The 21,942-nt window shown below is 42.0% G+C and overlaps 2 protein-coding genes across 3 annotated transcripts; one reads left to right on the top strand and one right to left on the bottom strand.

Annotated features, from left to right (window-relative positions):
- Nucleotides 1-6,808: 6,808 nt before the first annotated feature.
- c1ql3b (complement component 1, q subcomponent-like 3b) lies at nucleotides 6,809-8,181 on the top strand (the record flags this gene model as incomplete). The annotated part of the gene is made up of 2 exons (XM_083781867.1): nucleotides 6,809-7,450; nucleotides 8,002-8,181. The coding sequence occupies 2 exons, from the start codon at nucleotides 6,809-6,811 to the stop codon at nucleotides 8,179-8,181; spliced, it is 822 nt and encodes a 273-aa protein (XP_083637993.1).
- Nucleotides 8,182-11,000: 2,819 nt separating this feature from the next.
- pter (phosphotriesterase related) lies at nucleotides 11,001-18,688 on the bottom strand. 2 transcript variants are annotated; one of them, XM_083781864.1, is made up of 6 exons: nucleotides 18,619-18,688; nucleotides 16,242-16,586; nucleotides 15,342-15,469; nucleotides 12,745-13,010; nucleotides 11,711-11,851; nucleotides 11,001-11,367 (listed from the first exon to the last, which is right to left on the bottom strand). In XM_083781864.1, the coding sequence occupies exons 2-6, from the start codon at nucleotides 16,543-16,545 to the stop codon at nucleotides 11,157-11,159; spliced, it is 1,050 nt and encodes a 349-aa protein (XP_083637990.1). In that variant the 5' UTR covers nucleotides 16,546-16,586; nucleotides 18,619-18,688; the 3' UTR covers nucleotides 11,001-11,156. The 2 variants fall into 2 exon arrangements, with proteins under 2 accessions (XP_083637990.1, XP_083637991.1); XM_083781865.1 differs by having other exon boundaries at nucleotides 18,570-18,673.
- Between the last annotated feature and the right edge of the window lie 3,254 nt (nucleotides 18,689-21,942).

Below are 21,942 nucleotides of genomic sequence, written 5' to 3'. Positions count from 1 at the left end.
GCAAGTGGCTATTGCCGAATTTAGCCCAAAGAGTGGTTTTCGTGCAAAACTAATGCTTGGAATGGATTCAGAATCATAAAGAAAACCCTAGTTTGACAATTTAGAAAATGGTGCCTTATATAGGTTGTTAACTTTCAGCAGCTGTCAAAGTTGCCAATGAGGCACACCTGAACCAGAGTGTAGAGTATAGGAGAGTAGCATCACGCTTTGATCTCGCCGCAAAGCGGGTGCCTATGGGCTATAGTTCCAAACATTGCTCCTGTGGCTGAAATTATCCCATTGAAATAGAATGACGAATGAGCACTTCCACATTCCGTTGTTACAATGGGAGTCAACGCTAATGTCGCCATTCCCTTGCTATTATTACTCTGACCTTATTACAGCAGTCTGTTTTACTTGTTTGTGGAAGAATGCTGGTGTGTTTGTAATATATTTTTATGTCCAGCATTTAGTGTGAGTGGTAAATGGTGCATTTTATATAGCGCCTTTATCCAAAGCGCTTTACAGAGATTGTGCATTACATTCACCCATTCACACACACATTCATACACCGATGGCAACGGAAACCATGCAAGGCACCAACTAGCACATCGGGAGCAATTAGGGGTTCAGTGTCTTGCTCAAGGACACTTCGACAGTAACTCTGGGGGAGCCCGGGTTCGAACTGGCAACCTTACGGTTGCCATCCAGGCACTCTACCCCTGAGCCACGACCGCCCCAGAGTGCAAACACAAACTTTGTCCTAAACAAACATTAAATGCCATTGACATTGTGTAAACACAAACATGTGAATTGCAGACTTGAAAAGAAAAGAATCCAAGGCACTCCGTCTTTGGTGAAATATTAAATAATTTATTTGGAAATGAGCAAGGCAAATAAATAACAGGACCAACGCGTTTCGACCAGAAGGTCTTTGTCAGGGTCTATCTGTCAGCTTGGCTGATTAGTCACCCTTAAATACAGCCAGGTGGTGGGTGTGACTCAATCATAGCATTACATCAATATTATTTCATTGTCATATAAATTATTTTAGTTACATTATTGTGTTGTATATATATATATATCATGTTGATTATACATCAAAGATGTTCAATAAATCAAAAGATAATAACAAAGCACCCAAAGTGACCAGCACCAAGTGAAAAGAAAAAGACAATAAATGGGAAAAACAGAGGGAAAAATAAATAAAATATAAAGTAAATATTTACATTTAGATAGTAACCCACATCTCAAAATATAAATATATAAATGCAGGACCATCAGAGGAAAGGCAGGAAATCAACTTCATCATTAAGGCCAGGAAACGTTGTGGCTTTTAGAGTAACTATCCAATATGTTTCTCTTTGGAGCAGTTTGTTAAGTTTGTCACCACCTCTGATGTCGCTTTGAATAGCTTCTATTGCTGTAGCTTTCAGAGAGGAGGGGCTCCCATGCCCTTTTTCCTGATAGTGAACAGCCATCGGGTAGTTTGGGTTGTTTGTGCGAAAAAAATTTGTGTGAGTCGTGACACAAACATTGAAGACGATGACTTCACACACGGGTGTGATTTCCCCCCCCTTCTATACTTGACTACACAACATGGATGCATAAAATGAGCTCAAGTTCACTTTGCATATAATACTGTCAAAAGTTACAAATACAAGCTGCCACTTCTTGTCCATGAGGGAGAATATAGTTCATCTCTCCAGCTCGTATGTTCAAAGTCTGAGTCACTGGAAGGTCTCTGCCAAACAGGAGGCTGGGTTGAGACTGACTGGCAGCTGTTCACTGACTCACAGCTATATGACAATATGGAACACTTCACAGTACAGTCCCGAATGTTAATTCAACTCTGTACAAATGGAATCTGAAAGGGCCGTTTTGTAGTGTGATGACCCCTTTCGTTTTTGCATGCATGAGTGTTTGTGTCCCTGTGAAGGAGTATAGAGGTCAATCTGCCAATCTGGCAAACTCTCTCCTATACCAGCAAGCATCAGCGTTTGGTTGTTTTGTTTATTCGTACACCTTATACATTACACTTTCCCCCACATCCATGCATTGACTATATATCACAGATTTCTGACTGATTTCCCCACTATTATATTTGTGTTATTAGTGGTAGGCCTGTATACGTTCAACATTATATTATATTATATTACATTATATTATATTATATTTGTGTTATTAGTGGTAGGCCTGTATACGTTCAACATTATATTATATTATATTATATTACATTATATTATATTATATTTGTGTTATTAGTGGTAGGCCTGTATACGTTCAACATTACTGCTGTAGTCTCCCATTTTTTGATCGGTGCAAAGTGCTCACAATAAAGGGCTCTGTCTGTCTGTCTGTCTGTCTGTCTGTCTGTCTGTCTGTCTGTCCGTCCGTCCGTCCGTCCGTCCGTCCGTCCGTCCGTCCGTCCGTCGTGACTCGTGCTGAATAAATAATGGGCCTTGATATGAAAAAGGTTTAAAACCACGGGGACACACGGTTGCCTTCTAATCAAACTACAACAAACACTGTGTTGTTCCTTCCTCCTCCTCCTTCCACAGAGCAGCATGGTGCCATCATCGACCCAGAGTGCCATGCTCTGCATACGTGATCATATCATCACCTGTCCTTGACGGCAGCAATTATCCTGTCATCACTCACACCTTGCAACAACACGCCGCCACCGTGCTTTACACAGTTCATTATGGTCCTCAATATGTTCTAGTAAACAAGACACTCGGATATACAACAAGGTTACAAGGTCACACTGGGTACCGTCATCAAAAAATTATCAGAAGCTTCGATCAAGCTTCTCTCTTAACTAGGCCAATATACTACAGTTTATATACATATCTCATTTACTGCAATGTAGGATAAGCCTAACACATTTTTTGAACAAAATGCCTCAAATCATCCAATTGTCATCCAAGGCGTAAGGAGAAATGGCACCCTTTTCACATTGGTCTATTATAGCGCCACCAGGAGGCCACAACCTGACCTGCCCTGGTGGAGACCTGTGCTCAGAGGGGCACTTTATCTAGTTTCGTTGTTTATTTCATTATAATGTATTCCTACTCTACTGATTGCCATGGCAATCACCTGCCATTTGATTACTTAACCAGTCCACTTTTCACAGTCAGTTTGCACTCTTCAGACATAGGCAGACAAACACATACAGAGATCTCCATATATGGAGACTGTCACGGGTGCAGCTCTGCCCTATACACATATAGGACAATGTACACTTCGAGGTACACAGCAGCTTCCATTTGACTGACATTGCCGGCCGGCTTTGGGAAATGGACAGTGGTACATCCTGGTATTTCCCAATGCATTTTAATGTTTGAAGTGTTCTGTTTATTGATTGATTTGACCACCTCACCTCACCAGTGCGGGCACGCCTCTCTAAAGTGGAGGGTGCCAAGTATTGTAGAGGAGGAGGGGTGTGTTGTCTGTCTGTATTTAAGAGCAATATTTTAGTAGTCTGTTGAATATAATGTTGGGTGAGAAATGTAACTTATATTATGTTGTACAACATCTTTTAAAGGTGAGGTTAGTCATAGGCTCTGAGAAGGTATAGCTGGGCTAATGACTGTTAATTGATTGCATGCCATGTGGTAGGATCCACTCCCTATAACAGGGAGACTGCAGGGGCATTCAGTTAGTTAGTTGGGCTTGGAGCAACAAGCTGTAAGCACCTAGGGGAGAGCTTCCAGGGCCCTTGTCTTGCAAAGGTGTTGCCTGTTAAACAGTATCTTCAGTTCCTAGGTTATTTTCTTTAGGTTAGTTTGCTGTCAAGTATTAGTTTCATTTTTGATATGTTTGGTAAAGTTTTGTTTTGATTTGTTATTTAAGGCCTTCACTATTTATACTGCACTGTAATTGCTGTTGGAGGATTCGTTTGGGAGAAAATGAACAAACTTTGAATCTCTGGACTTTTTTTGGAGCCTTGACCAATCGGCCAACTTTACAGAGACAAAAGGTACACAGACAGACTGTTAAAACGGGTGCTTTGACAATGGGTATTGCATACTAGGTTCCCAACTTGCATCGTTTCCAAGTAGGCCGGTGGCCAACGGGCACAGCCACGTCTAGTATATAGTCAAAAAGATAATGTATAAGTGTATTTCATTTTGTCATAATGGTTTTATGTAGTGTCTTTTTCTACTGAAATACTCATTGTGTGTCAATCAACGAGGACATCCTGCATGGTGAATGATGCAGGCTGGGCAGAAACGTGTCATTATGTGTTTAACTGTGTTGTTGAGGTGAGATATCTTAAAGTCTGTTAACTTAGACACATGCAGTAGTATATAACCTAGGGGTACCCTACCCTAACCTCATAAGTAACCGGCCATGCCTCAGTCTTAACCAGCCACGTAGGTCGGACTAACGGGAGGTAGGACTTACTGGCAGTCCCCATTTTGATAGTGGAATAGTTTGGCCGTGTGTGTCTCCACAATGTTTGGTGTATAGTAATGTCCTCCTAAGCAGTTAGCTTAGCAGCCATGCTGCAGAGGCCCCGAGCTGCTACTGTATGACTGTTTTGTGAAGAATTAATTAATTTCAACTCACTGTGAATGTAGTAATATGCTATTTTGGAAACGGAACTATTTGGTGTCCTGTCCATCCATCCATCTTCAACCGCTTATCCGTAGTCGGGTCGCGGGAGCAACAGCTCCATCCGGGGAGCTCCAGACTTCCCTCTCCAGAAGCAACGTTAGTGATTAACCAGACCATTTTGGAGATATGGTCCCTCCATCTGATCCTTGGTCTGCCCCGGGGTCTCCGTCCTTATTCTTTCGGTCATGAGCCACACTTCATGATCATAGGCGAGAGAGTAGGAATGAAGATTGCTCGGTAGACACAGAGCTTTGCCTTCTGGCTCAGCTCTCTTTTCGTCACAACAGTGGGGTACAGCGACTGCAATACTGCCCCCGGCTGATCTCCTTCTCCGTCCTCCCCTCACAAGACCCCGAGATACTTAAACTCCTTCACTTGGAGCAATGTCTCATTCCCTATACTTGGACTGCACAATCAATCGGTTTCCTGCTGAGAACCATGGTCTCAGATTTGGAGATGCTGATCCTCATCCCATGCAGCCACTGTACACCCTCGGCTGCGAACCAGTCCACTGGTCCAGTGAGAGCTGAAAGTCTCGGACCGATGTTGAATAATTAACCCAAATCTACACACAGTATTACTAGACAGTGCAATCTTCATCCCCCTCTCAACTGGACCTGCAAGTGCTTCAATCAATTTTAAAAATAGATTGAGGGACAGGCTACTGAAAAATGTTGCTTGCCGAAAAATCTGTTCCTGCATACATTAAGTGCAATCGCTACAAAACACACTGATCACCACAATGCACAGATGCATATAGGCCTACCTCTGATGCCACATTTCTGTCACCAATCAATGAAGTGATCTCACACTCACATATTCCTATAATTGTATTGGCATTCAGCGTTATTTAGACATTTCATCAGTGATTGTTTGTGTGAAGAGTAAAGACTCCTTTATCTGCCATCTCCCACTGCACTCCCTCCTTTCGCTGAGTGGCCTTATATAGATTGTCTCCAGATGATAAATTGGACAAGGGGAGCTGAGGTGGGATAACATACTATATCCTTTATCCTTTATGTACCTAATTAGCCCTTTGACAAAGAGTTATGAAGACATTTAGACAAAGTCATGCTCCATTTGTTCGGTTTTTAAAATGTAATACCAATCATCATAGGGACTGCATGGTGTGTCATCCCAACATAAAAAAGTAAATACAATAAATGGCTTTAAATTATTAAACACATTTTCAAGACATGAATTACCTTGTCTATCGTCTTTTGTTTCTCGACTCGCATAATTATTTTGTAAGCTACTTTAAATAAGGTATTTTGGGCAGCAAGAGTTAGTTAATTGCAAGCCCATGCGTGAATTAATACCTTAGCTCGGAGGTATGGCAACCTTTGGCACTGTTGCCAACATTGGCACAAAGGAGGCTGATCACTGGCGCACGCACAAAGCATAAGTGTGAGAGAGGATTTTTGATTTATAAATAACACCATCCCTCACATTTGAATTATGTAAATTACACCCTGCACATAATTCTACATTCATTAAAACTCTGAACTCTGACTGGGGAGGGAGTCTGGGAGATAGGTGAGGTTATTGCTCTGAGTCTAATGATCAGTATAACAAAGTGAAAGAAAAACATTAAAAAGGGAAAAGGTTACGTTTGTGGATATTGATGTGGTGTTTATGTTGACACGGCACACTGACTATATCTAAAAATGTAAAAACATGGCACTTGACTTGGTTTCAAAAAGGTTGCACCGTTGCAGAACCCTGCGTAGCTCATTCACACTCCCTCTTTTGATGGAAGAGATGGTATAACTGATAGATTCTGTCCAGTCCAGCCCCCCCCCCCCCCCCCTATACCCATCCCTTATCCAAAAACAATCGAATCGATGAACAGGTATCCCTTGAAATCTGGTCCATTCCCTTTTGTAGCATTGCGATGCAAGGGCAGAAACTTATACGGTCCTGCATGATAGCACATATAGGTGTTTTTGTATAACGCTTTATTATTCTCAACTTTACTTCGTTATTGAGCAACTAAAGTAAATAGATTTTGCAGTAAAAACAAAATTGTAGGTGAGTGTTTGGTTTTATACAGAAATATTTAACACAACATTCACGTTCGGGAATTTAAATCACAATTAAGGATCAATTCGTTGCTTGGTATTAAAATATAATATATATTACGTCTAGAAACAGGCTGGAAGGCCATTCACCCAGCAGGAGAAGACGACGGGTCGGCAGAGCGCAAATGATCGCAACCGGTGTTTGTGGCGTCGCCACGGTGCTGGCGTTGGTGATTCTCATCCCCATCCTGGTCAACTCCGCCGGGAGTGGGACAGGACCAGGCCGCTACGAGATGCTCGGAGCCTGTCAGATGGTGTGCGATTCCCACGGGGGAGGGAACACGGCGGCGGCGGCCACGGCCAAGACAACTAGTTCGCTGAAAGACAGTCGCTTGGTTCAGTCGCTGCCAACTTTTATCCAAGGTCCCCAAGGAGAGCCAGGGCGCACGGGGAGGATGGGTCCCAGAGGGCCCACTGGGCAGCCCGGACCCGCCGGTCCGCCCGGGGCGAGAGGGGGACCGGGACCCCCGGGTTTACCCGGACCGCCCGCGGCAAACAACAACAACGGACCCACGGGTCATGGCATCAGCGCGGCCACCTACAGCACGGTGCCGAAGATCGCGTTTTACGCGGGGCTGAAAAAGCAACACGAGGGCTATGAGGTGCTGAAATTCGACGACGTGGTCACTAATCTCGGCAACCACTACGATCCCACCACGGGGAAATTCACCTGTTCGATTCCGGGGATTTACTTCTTTGTTTACCATGTGCTCATGCGTGGCGGAGACGGCACGAGCATGTGGGCTGATCTGTGTAAAAACAACCAGGTAGGCTATATGAATGATGATGACGCCTCGTGAAATAGAATGAGAAAATAATAATGAAACCCTTTTATGCTAAATTACGATAATGGAAACTAATATTCAGTCCTGTATAGAGTAAATTTGTCGTGAAGCTCAGGTGATGGAGCTGTCCGTGGTTCTGAAGTGCTGATCGGAGACGTGGTCTGTGCGGTGCATGCAACTCATGTCCGACTATAGCCTTGGATCAATTGATTGATTGATAAATGCTAATTGTATTCACAGTTTTGGCCTTTGGGTACAGTTCAAACGAAAGTACAGGTCAATACAAAAACTGCTGAGGATATAACCAGAAAAAGCACTAAGACTATAGTACATCAGGGTCGCCCATTTTCAATTCATCAATATATGTATTTGATCGAGTTAGACCCATTCAAATTCATCTGTGATAGTCTTGATCCAATCAAGCCTAAGTCCATTTAACAGGCTACAATTTAATGTATAAACAAAAGAAAGACTCCCTTATAATTTATATAGGCTATAAAATAATTACTACACCTTTTATTTCCTTTCACAAGGTGAGAGCCAGCGCGATCGCACAAGACGCCGATCAGAATTACGACTATGCCAGTAACAGCGCTGTCCTGCACTTAGAGCCCGGGGATGAGATCTACATCAAGCTGGACGGGGGGAAGGCGCACGGGGGGAACAACAACAAGTATAGTACTTTCACTGGCTTCATGGTGTATGCTGACTGACTGACTGACTGACTGAATGGAACTGGACACTTTGTTCATCTGTATATACTTCACTCTTCTCTTCGTGTTCAGTTCTTTAAGAGTTCTTAAAAAAAAACATGCTAATGTTTCCATGCGTTAGGTTAGATTAACAGGAATTGCGAAGGGAACAATTAAGACAATTTTGTGGGGAAATGAAAATGAAAACTGAAACATCTATACACGATTATAATTGAAATTATTACGCAATGAATCTTGTTCTTGGAAAGACATTCTTGGAAACTCGCATATACGGTATAGCGGAGCCTCAAATTTTACAGGATAATCCTGTAATGAATTTCAAAATGTACATATAAGTATATAAATGTACAGTATGAGTATAAATGTACTTGGCATTATAAGTAATTAATCAAATCATGCTCGTCTTTATTGCACTTTGTTTCTGTAATATTATGAATTGTCTGCAATACTCATATTATGATAAACAGGGATTGTTTATGAATAAAACAGATTGACAGAATAATTGATATTCCGATTAAGGAGCATTTCTAATGTTAACATGCATGGATGACATGACAGGTTCCTTGAATATGTACTGTATGTGGTAGACGTTTTTAAATATTAGCAACATGTAAATAATCATAAGCTCTATCCTGTCATGCTTGGAATGAATGTGCAACTGCTTTAAAGGTCATCATCATAATAATCACCAGTGCCTGTCTTCTTATTTAACATGTCTTTTTTTTATTGTTCAAACATATCTGACAGTGCTTATACATTTTGGTTGGATCACATACAATCATCGTGTTTTCAACACGTATACACACAGCATGAAAGCCCCTTTTCCAGGGAACTAGAAGAGAGGTGAAAGTCAAATTCAATGCCACTATATATAACAGCCATTTAGTCACATCACAACAACCATTTCTCCCTCGTCCATCAGAGACCTTTTGCCCACTGAACTTCCATATGGTGCGTTGTCATAGTTAATTAAAGTATATAGTAAGTAGTACATATTGTGTGGCCAGCTGCAGCTATACCATTGATCATGTCACCACTGTGATACCACCTGTTCCCAGAGGAGGGGGGACGGACGGACGGACGGGACACTTGTCCTTCAGAAGGGTCCACCAACCATTCTCCGCCGCACTGCTGAGATGCCACATGACGGCTCATCTAACAAAGCTACACTCTGTGTTACAGGTGCTGCGCTGCATACTGTAAACCAACAATTATTTGTTTTACTGTGAAAACTATCTAACTGCAGTTAAACTGCTTAATTAGCAGTTATGGCTTAATTGGACCAATTAGCACAATGTTTCTAAGCACAGCTACAATGTGCAAACAAGTTTCCTGAGCACTGATTCGAAAGGAAAACAAATATGTAATGACATTGTATTCAGATTTTTTTGAGTGGTGCAACCACTCCAAGGAACAGCAATGTCCGTGTTCACCTATGTGTCCGCCTATGTGTTGGTTCACCTATGTGACTACCTATAGACCGATTCTGTAGCGGGTCTCATGGTCGCAGCCTACGTATTTCCTGTAGGCGGACTCGACGTAGCTGCGGGGGTAAAACCCTCACCAGGCGCATCTCTTCCACTACAGTGAACGGCAGAGTGACTGATGTTAGTTTGCCTCAAACTTTACTCCTTTACCTGCTTTTTTACTAACACTAACATTACAAAGATGCCCAGAACATCGAGATGAACCTGTGTAGTTTATGGCTGCTCCAACAGTAGTGGCAACATACAAAATAAATAAATACGGAATGTTAAAATATCCACCGTGGTGGCTGAGACCAGAGCCATTGAGTAATGGTTGAGACAAAGCAGTGAAAGGTCCTGAAAGATACATAATTTCAGTCTTACCCAATACCCAATCTTTCTGTTTTATGAACACAAGGCTGCTGTATTTTGTAAGTATGAGGTATAAAGTACAGCAGCCTTGTGTTAATAAAACAGAAATATTTGGTATTGGGTAAGACTGGCGTTATGTATCTTTCACTGCTTCGTCTCAACCATTACTCAATGGCTCTGGTCCCCGCCAGCGCGGTGGATATTAGACTTTCCGTTTTTATTTATTTTGTATGTTGCCACTACTGTTGGAGCAGCCATAAACTACACAGGTTCATCTCGATGTTCTGGGCATCTTTGTGATGTTAGTGTTAGTAAAAAAGCAGGTAAAAGAGTAAAGTTTGAGGCAAACTAACATCAGTCACTCTGCCGTTCACTGTAGTGGAAGAGATGCGCCTGGTGAGGGTTTTACCCCCGCAGCTACGTCGAGTCCGCCTACAGGAAATACGTAGGCTGCGACCATGAGACCCGCTACGGAATCGGTCTATATGTGTTGGTTAATGAGCACCAGTATAATGAGTACCAGTAGGGGCGCTGTTGTGCCAGAAACAAACAGAGAGAGAGAGAGAGTGCTGCACTGTTGCCTGCTAATGAGAGAGAGAGGGGGGGGACGGGGGACAAGAGCTGTTTTCCCTCAAAGCTTTTCAAAATGAATTGTCGGTTCAAATGGTATCAAAAGGAGACTGCTAATATTGGAAGGTAGTCTCAGGATTGTATGTTTTGTTCTGATAGTTTTGCATAGTTTGGATCTGAATGAGACATTTTTATATCTATATGATCTGATATAAAACTGTCCGTTTAAAAACTGGACTGTATAAATACTGTACTGAAGCAACAAAGTGTTTGGCTGGACTGCTGCTGGCTCAATGCAACACATTCCCTGCACAATTAATCTGAAAATAGCCTAGATCTACAAGCTTGAAGATCGGTTATTTTCAGTACAAACATTACAAACAACAAACAGTACAAACTATTTTGAATGTGAATGTGATTTCTGCCAGATTATATCGGAAATCAGTGTAGATGTGTTAATTGCAACATCATATTTTGCATTGACTATCTTTTTTATTATCAAGATAAACCGAATGTATAGAATTATGCAACATTGAAAAGCCCCCTCTCTTCATCTCCTTCATGCCTTCATTTGAATGTAAGCCAATGTTTAGGGTTGTCGATGAGTATCTTATCCACCTGGTTCTGGGAAATGCCCCTGGTCAGCATCTTCGGGGCGATATTCTTCAGGATATGAGAGTAGCCGTGGCCTCCGTATTTGGTCAGGCGGTTTTTGGTGTGAATATCGTGCGCGATCACTATCTTGTCCTCGTAGCCTTCCTTCACCAGCAATGCCAATCTGACGAAGAGACAATGAAACGGACACGCATATAAACACACACACATGCCAACTCAATAGTCAAGGTACGAATTCTGGATATTTTGTGAATTCTGGCTGTTGTCTCGCCTTTTAACCCATTTTGGGGACGGGAACCCCTTTTGGTGTTAGCATTATGTTATGCTTTAGCTATTGAAAAATAGCAGATCTACAAGCTTGTAGGTCTGCAATTTTTTTAAACTGTCAGGATTTAAGACTTTTTTTAAATCTGATCTCAGGTCAAAATGCGTTAGAGAACCACCATTCTTCTGTGAGTTAGCATCTGATCTCAGGTCAGAATGGGTTAAAGAGTGCCGTTAATTACGCCTTGACCCTCTGGCTGTCACTCGGCATGTCCACCTCTAGGTTATATGGGTAGTTCAGCATCTCCGTGCCAAACAGATCGTACTCCAGGTAACACCCCAGCTTGGCAAACTCAAGTAGCTCGCCATCATCAAATATGGTCCTGTATATGGAAGGAATAGTGAATGATTAAAATGAAAGTAAAGTGCTTGATTATAATTATTTGATTATTACAATGCTATAGTATATGACATCAATATATGGTCCTAAACAAGCAAAACATTTGCACACCTACAAAGTGACAGGTGTGTAAGAGTAGACACAAACCTGATCAATGCAGGAGAAAAAAAAGAAGACTTTTAAAACCAGGAAAGCATCATGTCATCGTGTCATTTTAGATTTGAACCATTATTTTATACTTTGGCTATTCAAAAATAGCAGATATACAAGCTCATAGCGCATCATTCACTTCGTGCTATGAACTTGATCAGCTATTTTTGAAAATGTGTGAAAATCTTTGAATTGGCCTACAGTATATATCTTTTAAAGTGAACATTTTTAACTCAAATCTATGCTTCTGGGGGTCCCTGGAACAAAATATTTTGAAATGGAGGTCCGCAGCCAATTATTAATTTTGGCCAATTACAAAATTATTATTTTTTGAAACTTTGTTTTTATTCTTTTGATTTTTTTAGGTCGTGTTGGGCATCACAGTACATTAGTACATAGTAGTTGTTACACATTTGTTACATTTCTAGTATTAACACTTATGTTACAGGTCATACAGTCCCAAGAGAATAAGGGTCCCATATTTGGGTGGTTTCAGTCCTTCTTAGTCCGTTCACTCCTAATGGCAGAGTCCATGATTATTATACATCGGTATTTCATTTCTATTGTTAAGACAAAACGATAAAAATTATAATTTTTGAGGGTCCTTGGCATGAAAATGTTTATAGCACAACACCATTAATATTAAACAAAGGATTTAGAAGACCTTTTTAGACTTCAAGCTCAGTGAGTGAGCAAACGCCGTTATATCTATAGGGAACCCCCGACCTGTCAAGGTGTGACATAACAGTTTTGCTTATGTCACCGCCGGCCTCGTGGAGAACGCGGACGACCTCGGCGGGGGCGGCGGGATTGCGGCCCGGATGGATGATGACGGGGCAGCCCAGCTGGACCTGGGCGTGGGCCGTGGCCCTGAGGACCTTCCTCTCACTCTCCGTGATTGGCCAGCCGGTGCCGATCTCTCCGATCACGCCACAGCGGATGTCCGTGCCGTCCGCTCCGTGAAGCACCTCGCCGACGATGATGTCTGTGAGCTGAGGGCACAAAACTGTTTACTTAACCAAGGTTCATGTTTTAGGTTTAGAAAGTAAGAGATGGGTGTTAATTTCTTTTCATTTTCTGCTTTCTTTCGTTTTAGGGATTTTAGCTGTTTTTGAATGTGAAGGTAGCCTACTGGGGGGGAAGCCACACTGTGTGTCAGGTAACAAGAATACTCGCCGCATTTACCCTTTTTGCCGAGTTATCTTGACAACTCGCCAAAACGTGTAGAAAACTCGCCAGAATGTTAAGAAGAATCGCCGCGGGACAACTCTTCTTCACATTCTGGCGAGTTTTCTACACTATTTGGGGCACTTTCAGCAGCTGCAGCTGCAAGTTTCTGAATGTTCTCAGAGCCTGCATCTCTGCATGCTGGGGGTGGCTGATCTACCCACAACGTGCGCTCACGAACACATTAAGAATATATCAGGCATCTCGTTAGTTAGCCTATTCTGTACTGTTGTAGTAGGCTAGCTATTCATTCAGTTTCTCAGTCGATCTGAGCTGACACGTTTCTTCTGAGAAACTGAATGAATAGCTATCCTACTACAACAGTATGAATAGGCTATGACTAACGAGAAATAAAACCACGTATTTTTATACAAATGGAAGTGTACACTACACTACTTGCTTTCCCCTTCATGACAGCAGCAAGACAGTGCTTGCATGCGAGGCGCACGCATGGCTCGCAATCATAGCTGCCTGGGAGAAATGCGAGGCCCTGTGCTTTAATAATTAATTTGTTAATATCCAAAACTATACAAAAATCATCACATTTTATTATTTTATTATTATTATTATTGATCGCGTCTGTGACATTGCGCAGCAGTGCACACACGAGAGAGAGAGAGAGAGAGAGAGAGAGAGAGAGACGTAGAGAGAGAGAGGTGCTGCGTGTTAAAATAATAAATAGGCTACTACTCATCTTTGTGTTCTGTTTCACTAATCACCTTATTGCTGAGTGATCGCACACAGGGAAAAGCAACAAGAAGGGGTTTAGAATCGAAACAGTCCGTTGTGGAGAAAAAAAAAAATCACACAGAGTGATTAGCCTACTAATGAGTGACAGGTCTTGCCACTTTTGTAGCCCTGGCTGGACCACTTACAGCGACTCTCTCTCGGCAGCGCAGTACATTCTCATCAGACAGACATGATATTTTGTTAAAGTGTAGGGTATTATAGGCTATTATGCAGGCTATATAAGCTCTGTATCTGGTTAATTCAAGATTCAAGATTGCTTTATTTGTCATTCTTTAATTCCAACTGCAGCAGCAGAGAAAAACGAAATTGCGATGTGCAGAACTCGACCCGGAAAGTGACGAAGGGTCGCCGAAAGGGGAAGTAATCTCGCCAAAGATGAAGAAGACTCGGCGGGTCGAGTCTTCCGGTATTCGCGTGTCATAGGCTCAATAAGTCCGTTTGACACATTCAGTAGATCCTGTGATATTTTGTGGCCAGATGTAATTCCTTGGAGTCTAGTAGGACTATAGTAAATAATAAAAAAAAGAAATCGCTATAATTTTTTTTTTAAGAAATACATATTTAGCCCCATGCTCGAATGCCCCCGCCACCTGTCAAAAACAGCTAAAATCCCTAAAACGAAAGAAAGCAGCAAATGAAAAAGAATTAACACTCATCTTTTACTTTTACTCTAATAACAACCTAAAACATGAACCTGGTTGAAAAAAACTAAAGTTGTCCTTTAATCTTCATATGATTGGTCCTCATAAGTTGACACAATTTCCGTCTACTCACTCTCTCTTTGGTGGGCTACGGTCAGTTCAGAAACCTGCCTACCAGTGACATCATCGGTGGAGATTCCAGTAATGGGAAAGAAGTGAGTGCCCAACAGTAATAGAAACGACAGCTCTCCCTGGGAAGTTAGCATGCTGAAAGGGAAACCTTCGTTCTTGCATTCATTTAAAAATATATATCAATTTGAAGGTCTCTGGCCTTAACCGTTGTGTCTAGAGCCCTCTGAGAGTGAGTAGACAGAAATGGTACAATCTTATAATGAGGACCAATTATATGAAGATAAGGTTGAGAATTGGTAAAGTGGTCTTTTAACATAGAACAATGATGTTGTTGACTTTGCATTTACAACAAGCTGGTTATACATTAAAAAAGCAATAAGGACATTGTATACGTTTCCATATTCCAAGAAGCAAACATCAACATCTAGATACTCTTCTACGAAGAATACCAGTATGGATGAGGTAGTGCATACCGCGTTCAAATGAACCAGCAGACAAGTTCTGCAAACAAATGCAAAACTTAAATTGAGAAAATTCAAATCGACGGAGACATTTCCATAATCCAAAACCCACCTTCTCCACAGTCATCTTCTTGGTGGCGTCTGTGTGGGTGCAGTCCACGTAGTATCCAGCCCCTCCTATGATATGGACCCCAGTGTCCTTGGCCAGCTGCCTGAGGGTGGGCAGGTCACGGTCGATACCTGCAGGGATGTGCAGTGCAGAGAACGTTAGGAGAGGCAAGATCTGAAATTCTCTAAAAAAGGGCACTTTTTAGAGAATCCACTATTTTCGCAAAAAGATTGTGGATTCTCTAAAAAGTGCTACGATCTACAAGCTCCCAACGCGTCGCGCTGTGCGCCGAGAGCTTGTAGATATGCTATTTTCCGTCGGCGTACGACATGGATTTTCTACACAGAGAATGAATTATTTCAAGGTAAAATGCAGCGTTCAAGTTCATGAGAGTTTGGGGAAAAGGCAATTCTCCTGAATGCTGCCTTCGGGGTATGGCATGCCGGACTGCAATTTTGTCACCATCATCATCATCATCATCATACTATAATTCAGTCAATGTCTGAGTGTGTGTCTGTCTGTGTGTCTGAATGTGTGTCTGTCTGTCTGTCAGAAACACCGCCATATCTCCTCACTGCTTGCACCAATCGCTCCCACTTTTCACACAGGCATTGACCATAATAATATGGAGGTCTTAACGAAGCCCTTTTTCCAATTTAACAAATTATGAATTAATAATGAATATTTGTGAATTAAAAAAGCGAAAACGCACCCAGGCGCAGTACCCCCCGCGGCCACAAGGGGGGGGGGGGGGGTACTGCGCCCGTCTCACAACGGGTAAGGGCTAGTATAGTAAATGCTGCATTCATGGTCTGGAGAGGGCAATGCCGTGCGGTGCGGGCAGGGCAGGGGCTCAAGCCCCCCCCCTTTGATGGTCTATGTGTGCACGCGCCGTGGTGATACCTGTGGTGGTGTTCTCCACAATAGTGCCCCCTCCGGCCTCCCTGTACGCCAGCAGCTCCTCGCGGACGGCGGCGGTCTCCTGCTGCAGCAGCAGGTTCTCGTGGCTGCAGTAGGGGTTCTGCCTCAGCCAGTGCATGTGCTTCATCTGGAAGGGGCTCTCGGACACGGCTTCCTCGCCCGACGGCGGCGGGAAGAAGCAGCACTCGAAGGTCATGGTCAGGTGCTCGTGGGTCATGGTGCGGCCCAGCTGCTCAGGATCCATCGGACCCAGGACCGTCTGGACCTTCCCACTCAGATCTGACATGACGGTAGTATAATCAATGGGCTCTTGGGATTATTTGCAGCCTGGGAAAAAAAGACAGTACAAAGGAGTTAAACCATTTAGACCCGAGGACGCATCTGTGTCCCCTTAACTTTTTAACCACTTTAGCCATTATTTTAAACTTTATAACTACAGCAGATGCACAAGCTACAAATCTACGAGCATGTAGATCTGCTAAAGAAAATTAAATCGAATGTGTGCAAATCTTTGAATATATATTTTTTCACAGCGAATGTGTTTAACTCAAATATTTGCGTCTGAGGGGTCCCTGGAACAACATATTTTCAGATGGGGGTCCGCGGCCAAATAGCCTTTATCATTTTGGGCATCCTTGACATGATGCCGTGAGTCAACAGTCTGTCTTGAGAGAGTCTCATATGTCAGTGGTGATTAATATGTTACGTTTATTGGAACCAGCCCTAATGAGCAGATAATGTATTCACTTATTGGAAATAACACTTTTGAAGTTTTAACAAAAAGAAATTAAAAAACAATTTAATTAACCACTTTAACCCTAGCTTCTCTATTTTGGGCATGATTTCTGTAAACATTTTCAAAACATTTCGGAAATCTACAAGCTCACAATTGCGTCACATCGCGATACGTTTTGTGTGACCTTGTAGACTGGCTTATCTTAATAGGCCTGGCTAAAATGGTCAATGGTGCATGTTAATTTGGTGTTTTTGCTACCTTATTTGCTACTTTTATACACACACACAAACACACACACTTTTTTAAACTTTGCATAGGCCTATGCTACCAAATAAATGGAAATTAACTGAGTAAAATAAGACCGAAATGTACCTTCTAGTTCAGCACTAGGACCTAACTGAAAAGAACAGGCTAGTTCCTGCAGAGGGAACTTTGGACTGTATAATAACTCATGATCATTCTGAATCTGACAACATTTACTATACATTTGTTTACCTGTCGTCCACTTGTCTTTTTTGAGTGTACTACAACTCATTTATATATAGTGATTTCCTGTCTAGTAACTCGATCCAGCACATTCCACCATGACCTATTGATGAATGAAGACTTGAAAAGGAATATTCAATCAAGCAGCTACTATGCAGGCCTACTGCAACGTCTGTTAATTTCCAATCTGGGTACCCCATTGCCACATTGGTAGTCAATTTCAGACAGTGGCCATTTCGTTAGCTTTTCATTATTAAAGACATGTTTGTAGTTGTATAGGTAGATGGCTGTCATGATTATTATGACAGTCAGTCATGTTTCAGGGCTACTCTATAGGTTCAACTTCAGCCTGTTTTTTTGTAACTGCTACATTTACAAAGCAAACGTGTACTGTACGTACACGTTCAGATTTCAAATATAAAGTGCTCGCCCAAGGTGCCACGGATGTTAGAATTTTCTTGGTTCAGCTATTAGCACCCGTGTAATCCGCGTTGTTTAATGAAAGCAATAAAAGCATTTGTATCCGAGCGCCCCGGCTATTTTTCTCCAAATGGGTGCGTTCGGATATTCACCGTTGCACACCGGGAGAGCACTCGCCTATCAGTTTGTATCGGCAGTGCGGTCGGTGTGCATACATCGAACGCACCCAGTGTATCAGAGTGCAATACACCTCCTAGCCGACAGGGGCGCGTAGTTGAAAGCCTAATGGCGACATTGGCGAAAAAAAATGATAAACTGGCGCTGGGACCAAAATGCTTTTTTATTAAACAATGCGGAATGCACCGGTCCGGTACTAACACCCGTGGCGAGCACTTTATATTTGAAATCTGAACGTTTATGTACACGTTTGCTCTGTAAATGTGGCAGAGCAGTCACAAAAACAGGCTGATGTTGAACCATGACGCTCGCGTACATGTAAACCTGAACCATGGCTATAGTTTGTACTAGGCTACCGCTACTACATTATCATAGCATGCAGTTACAGTAGTCTATGTATGCATAACGGCTGCAGTACAGACGTAGCCACTGGTACACAATTAGCATGCATGTGAGACCCGAAGGAATGCACTACAAAATAATAACCTTACATAACAGTAGTGTAGTGTAGCATCTGAAAATGCTACAAGACTTGCTGACCTGATCGTTATGCACTATGCAGCAGCAGCCCACTTCTTCCAGACTTCCACTACACTACACTCAATGGGAATGTACTGAACAAAAGACAACACAGTACAGTAGGCCTATTAGCAGAGCAACAAGTGGCGGCTGTAGGCAGGAATTATCGCGAGAACAACGATGTAACATTATTTTCATTCAACTGATTCAATCAAGTGTATAATTATAACTTAATTTTCTTTTGATATTCTCAAATGTGATGCTTTGTATGGTCCTGTCAATGTGAACCTCTCTAATATTTTTAAAACATACAACACACACACACACACACACACACACACACACACACACACACACACACACACACACACACACACACACACACAATTAATGTTAATACACCACAGTCAGAAAGGGAAGCAAGGCAATTCTCCCAAATGTAAGTGAGTGCAGAGTCATAATTATGGCTCTGGGTGTAGCTATCCCAGGCCCAGCTATGGGAATTTGTCACATTTTATTTTATTGCTTTTTCGAAAATTGTGTGAATATTATTGTGTACTGTATGTATTTTTGTATTGGATAACATTCTATTTGTATTTTGTATGGTGTAGTCTGTAGTGCCATCTACTGCTCAGTTTATTATGACCTGTTGTAGCAGAGTGGCTCACTCAGAGCCTCTGACTGATGGCCACAAAAGTCTAATATCTCCCCCGGTCCAGAGCGATATCCTAGTCTAGTGGTTAAGATGTTGGACTTTCACGAGGGAGACCTGAGTTCGAATCCTGGCCTTCCTGGGTGTTACTTTGGGGCCGTGACCCGGATCGGGTTTCCCTGTGGAAGGAGGTCAAAAGGGAGGTGAGTGTAGCAGAGTGGCTCAGAGCCTTTGCCTGATCCAGAGGGATATCCCTTTGGTCTAGTGGTTAAGATGTTGGACTTTCCCATGGGAGGCCCGAGTTCGAATCCCGGGCGTTACATAAGGGCATGCGGGTGCAGGTTTTTTGATTGATTGAAATATTTATTAACAGTTTGTAGAATTTACAGTACATTTTAAGCACAAACTCAATACAAAGACTGTTAACTGTGAGTGGACGACCCAATTAAGCATTACACTTGTTTACAACAGGGTCCACATTGTTCAATTCATCAAAACATTTAGAGACATACAAATAGACACTTCTATGTAGCTAAAGAACAGAACAGGAATTCATCATAATAAGGTCTCATGTGATTAGTGTGAGGCAGCATTGATTGCACCTGGGTGAGCTAGGCTCATTCAGAACAAACCGCTCTTTCCATGTCAAAAAGAGTGTCCTTTAAATAAAGAAATATAAGGTAAAAGATTAAGAACGTAACTCCTAAAATAATCGGCAGAAGGCCCACACGGTACGTTACTGTCATTTGGTTTGTTGTAAACAGTCGGTGTTATTGTCATTCCATCATTTGTGAACATGTGAATATGGACATTTCATTGCGTTTATGTAGGCTATGGTGAATGTGGATAATATGGACATTTCATGATTATGGACACTGTCACACTTTAAAAGGACAGCATTCACATTTCATGTTTAATTAATTGTGTTAAAAAATATGATTTATTTTGTGTTACAGTTTTTCATGTTGTCTTGGCCTAAATAAATTGCCTTGAGAGCGTTGTCTTTTCTGCTAGATGAAGAAACTATAGACATACGTTATTGTTTATTGCTGCTGCCCTGGAACCCATCAAGGACATCTGTGGGTTCGTAGATCCTAGCCAAATGCTTTGTACACTGTACAGTCAACAGCATTTGGTGTTTTGGTCTGGACTACTTACTTACACTTTGTGACAAATGCACATTAATGGTTTTCCTTTCTAAACAAAAGGCCGATTGTTACAACTGTGACCGTCATAGTGACCATTGCTCACAATTGTTGAAGAAATTACAGTAGCCTACATCGCTGTCATGTCATATCAGTGGGCAAGCTGATCTCTGTGGTGGTCTTTGCAGGAAGTACTCAGATTTTTTAATTAAGTAAAATAGTAAACTCAAGTAAATGTATTGGCATCAAAATATAGTTAAAGTACCATTTTCTAAATTTGTCAAAATCTTTCGAAAACCTGAATACTAGCCAAAGGACAACTAGGATTATTATTAATGTATTTTTGTAATAATAGGCCAGGCCTACATCTAAATCTGCATTATGAACATACTCAAATCCATACTTAAGTACAGTGCTTGAGTAAATGTACTTCATTACTGTCCAGTGGGACTGCGGGGAGTTTAGTGTATAAACGTCCTATGCCCATAAAAAATCTCCATTTCCTTATTACTTTGACTCAGGGAAAGCTCACACCTGTCACGTGAGGTCATGGGGTCATTATATGAATGCCATTCGCTCCAGGACTCCTCATTAGTGACAGGTTTAGGGGTGTCAGTGTCATTCATCAGCGTGGCTCTGGGCAGATACAACCACGACGGGGCTACTGTGTTGAGAGTGATGACTCAGATAAGCCCTCTCACCCACAAAGACCTGCAGAGAGAACACCTCATCAGCCCATTAAAGAGAAAATCTCAAGACAGGTCAAAGTGACAAGCAGGAGGAAATAAGGCAATATTTTGTAATTTTGACATCTGACCCACTGACATCAACATATCAAAGGGTCTGTCACAGAGCGTTATTCTCAGCCAGGCCAGCCAGGCCATAACCCCTAAAACAATGCCTGAAGAAAAAACTGACAGACAGCTACTATGGTTTGATTGAAATTTGTATTCACAGCTTGTAGAATGGGTACAGACAGTTCAAACGATAGTACAGGTCATTACAAAAACTGCTATGAGGGTAAAACTGTACTAGAACCAACATTTAAAGATGTACAAATTAAAAATCACACCTGTGTGAAGTGAGGGGAGCTAATATATTAACCCATTTTAGGCGGGAACCCCTTTTGGTGTTAGCATGTTATGCTTTAACTATTGAAAAATAGCAGATCTACAAGCTCGTAGCGCGCCACTCGGTGGCGCGCTATGAGCTTGTAGGTCTGCTATTTTTGAAAAATCGAAGAACGACTGACACGGAAACATAGCTTTTTCAGAAAACTGTCAGGATGTAGAAGACATTTTTTGAATCTGATCAAAACAAAATTTATTGTTAATGGGATTTAATGTTTGTGTTAGGGACAAGAATGATGACGTAAATTTTCCCTTCATTGTCAATGGCGTTTGAACTAAAAAAAACAAACATATAAAACCTGTGTATATAGGAGCTAGCGCCCCTCCAAAAAAGGAAATCATCATATACACAGTTAAAGAAAGTTAAATGGGGAAAAGCCTCGAACAAAGCCAACTCGGATCGTGACAACAAACACAA

This window comes from Protomyctophum parallelum (genome assembly GCF_964188405.1).
Source record: "Protomyctophum parallelum genome assembly, chromosome: 14".
Lineage (NCBI taxonomy): Eukaryota > Metazoa > Chordata > Actinopteri > Myctophiformes > Myctophidae > Protomyctophum > Protomyctophum parallelum.
Note: the sequence above shows the minus strand (reverse complement) of the source record. Positions and strands in the feature narration are given on the sequence as shown.

Excerpts from the sequence above, each read along its gene's own strand:
- pter (XM_083781864.1), bottom strand. The coding sequence starts at position 16,545 with ATGTCAGATCTGAGTGGGAAGGTCCAGACGGTCCTGGGTCCGATGGAT. Across the intron at positions 15,470-16,241 it reads TGTGGAGAACACCACCACAG|GTATCGACCGTGACCTGCCC; the intron begins GTATCACCACGG and ends ACATCCCTGCAG. Across the intron at positions 13,011-15,341 it reads AGAAGATGACTGTGGAGAAG|CTCACAGACATCATCGTCGG; the intron begins GTGGGTTTTGGA and ends TTGTGCCCTCAG.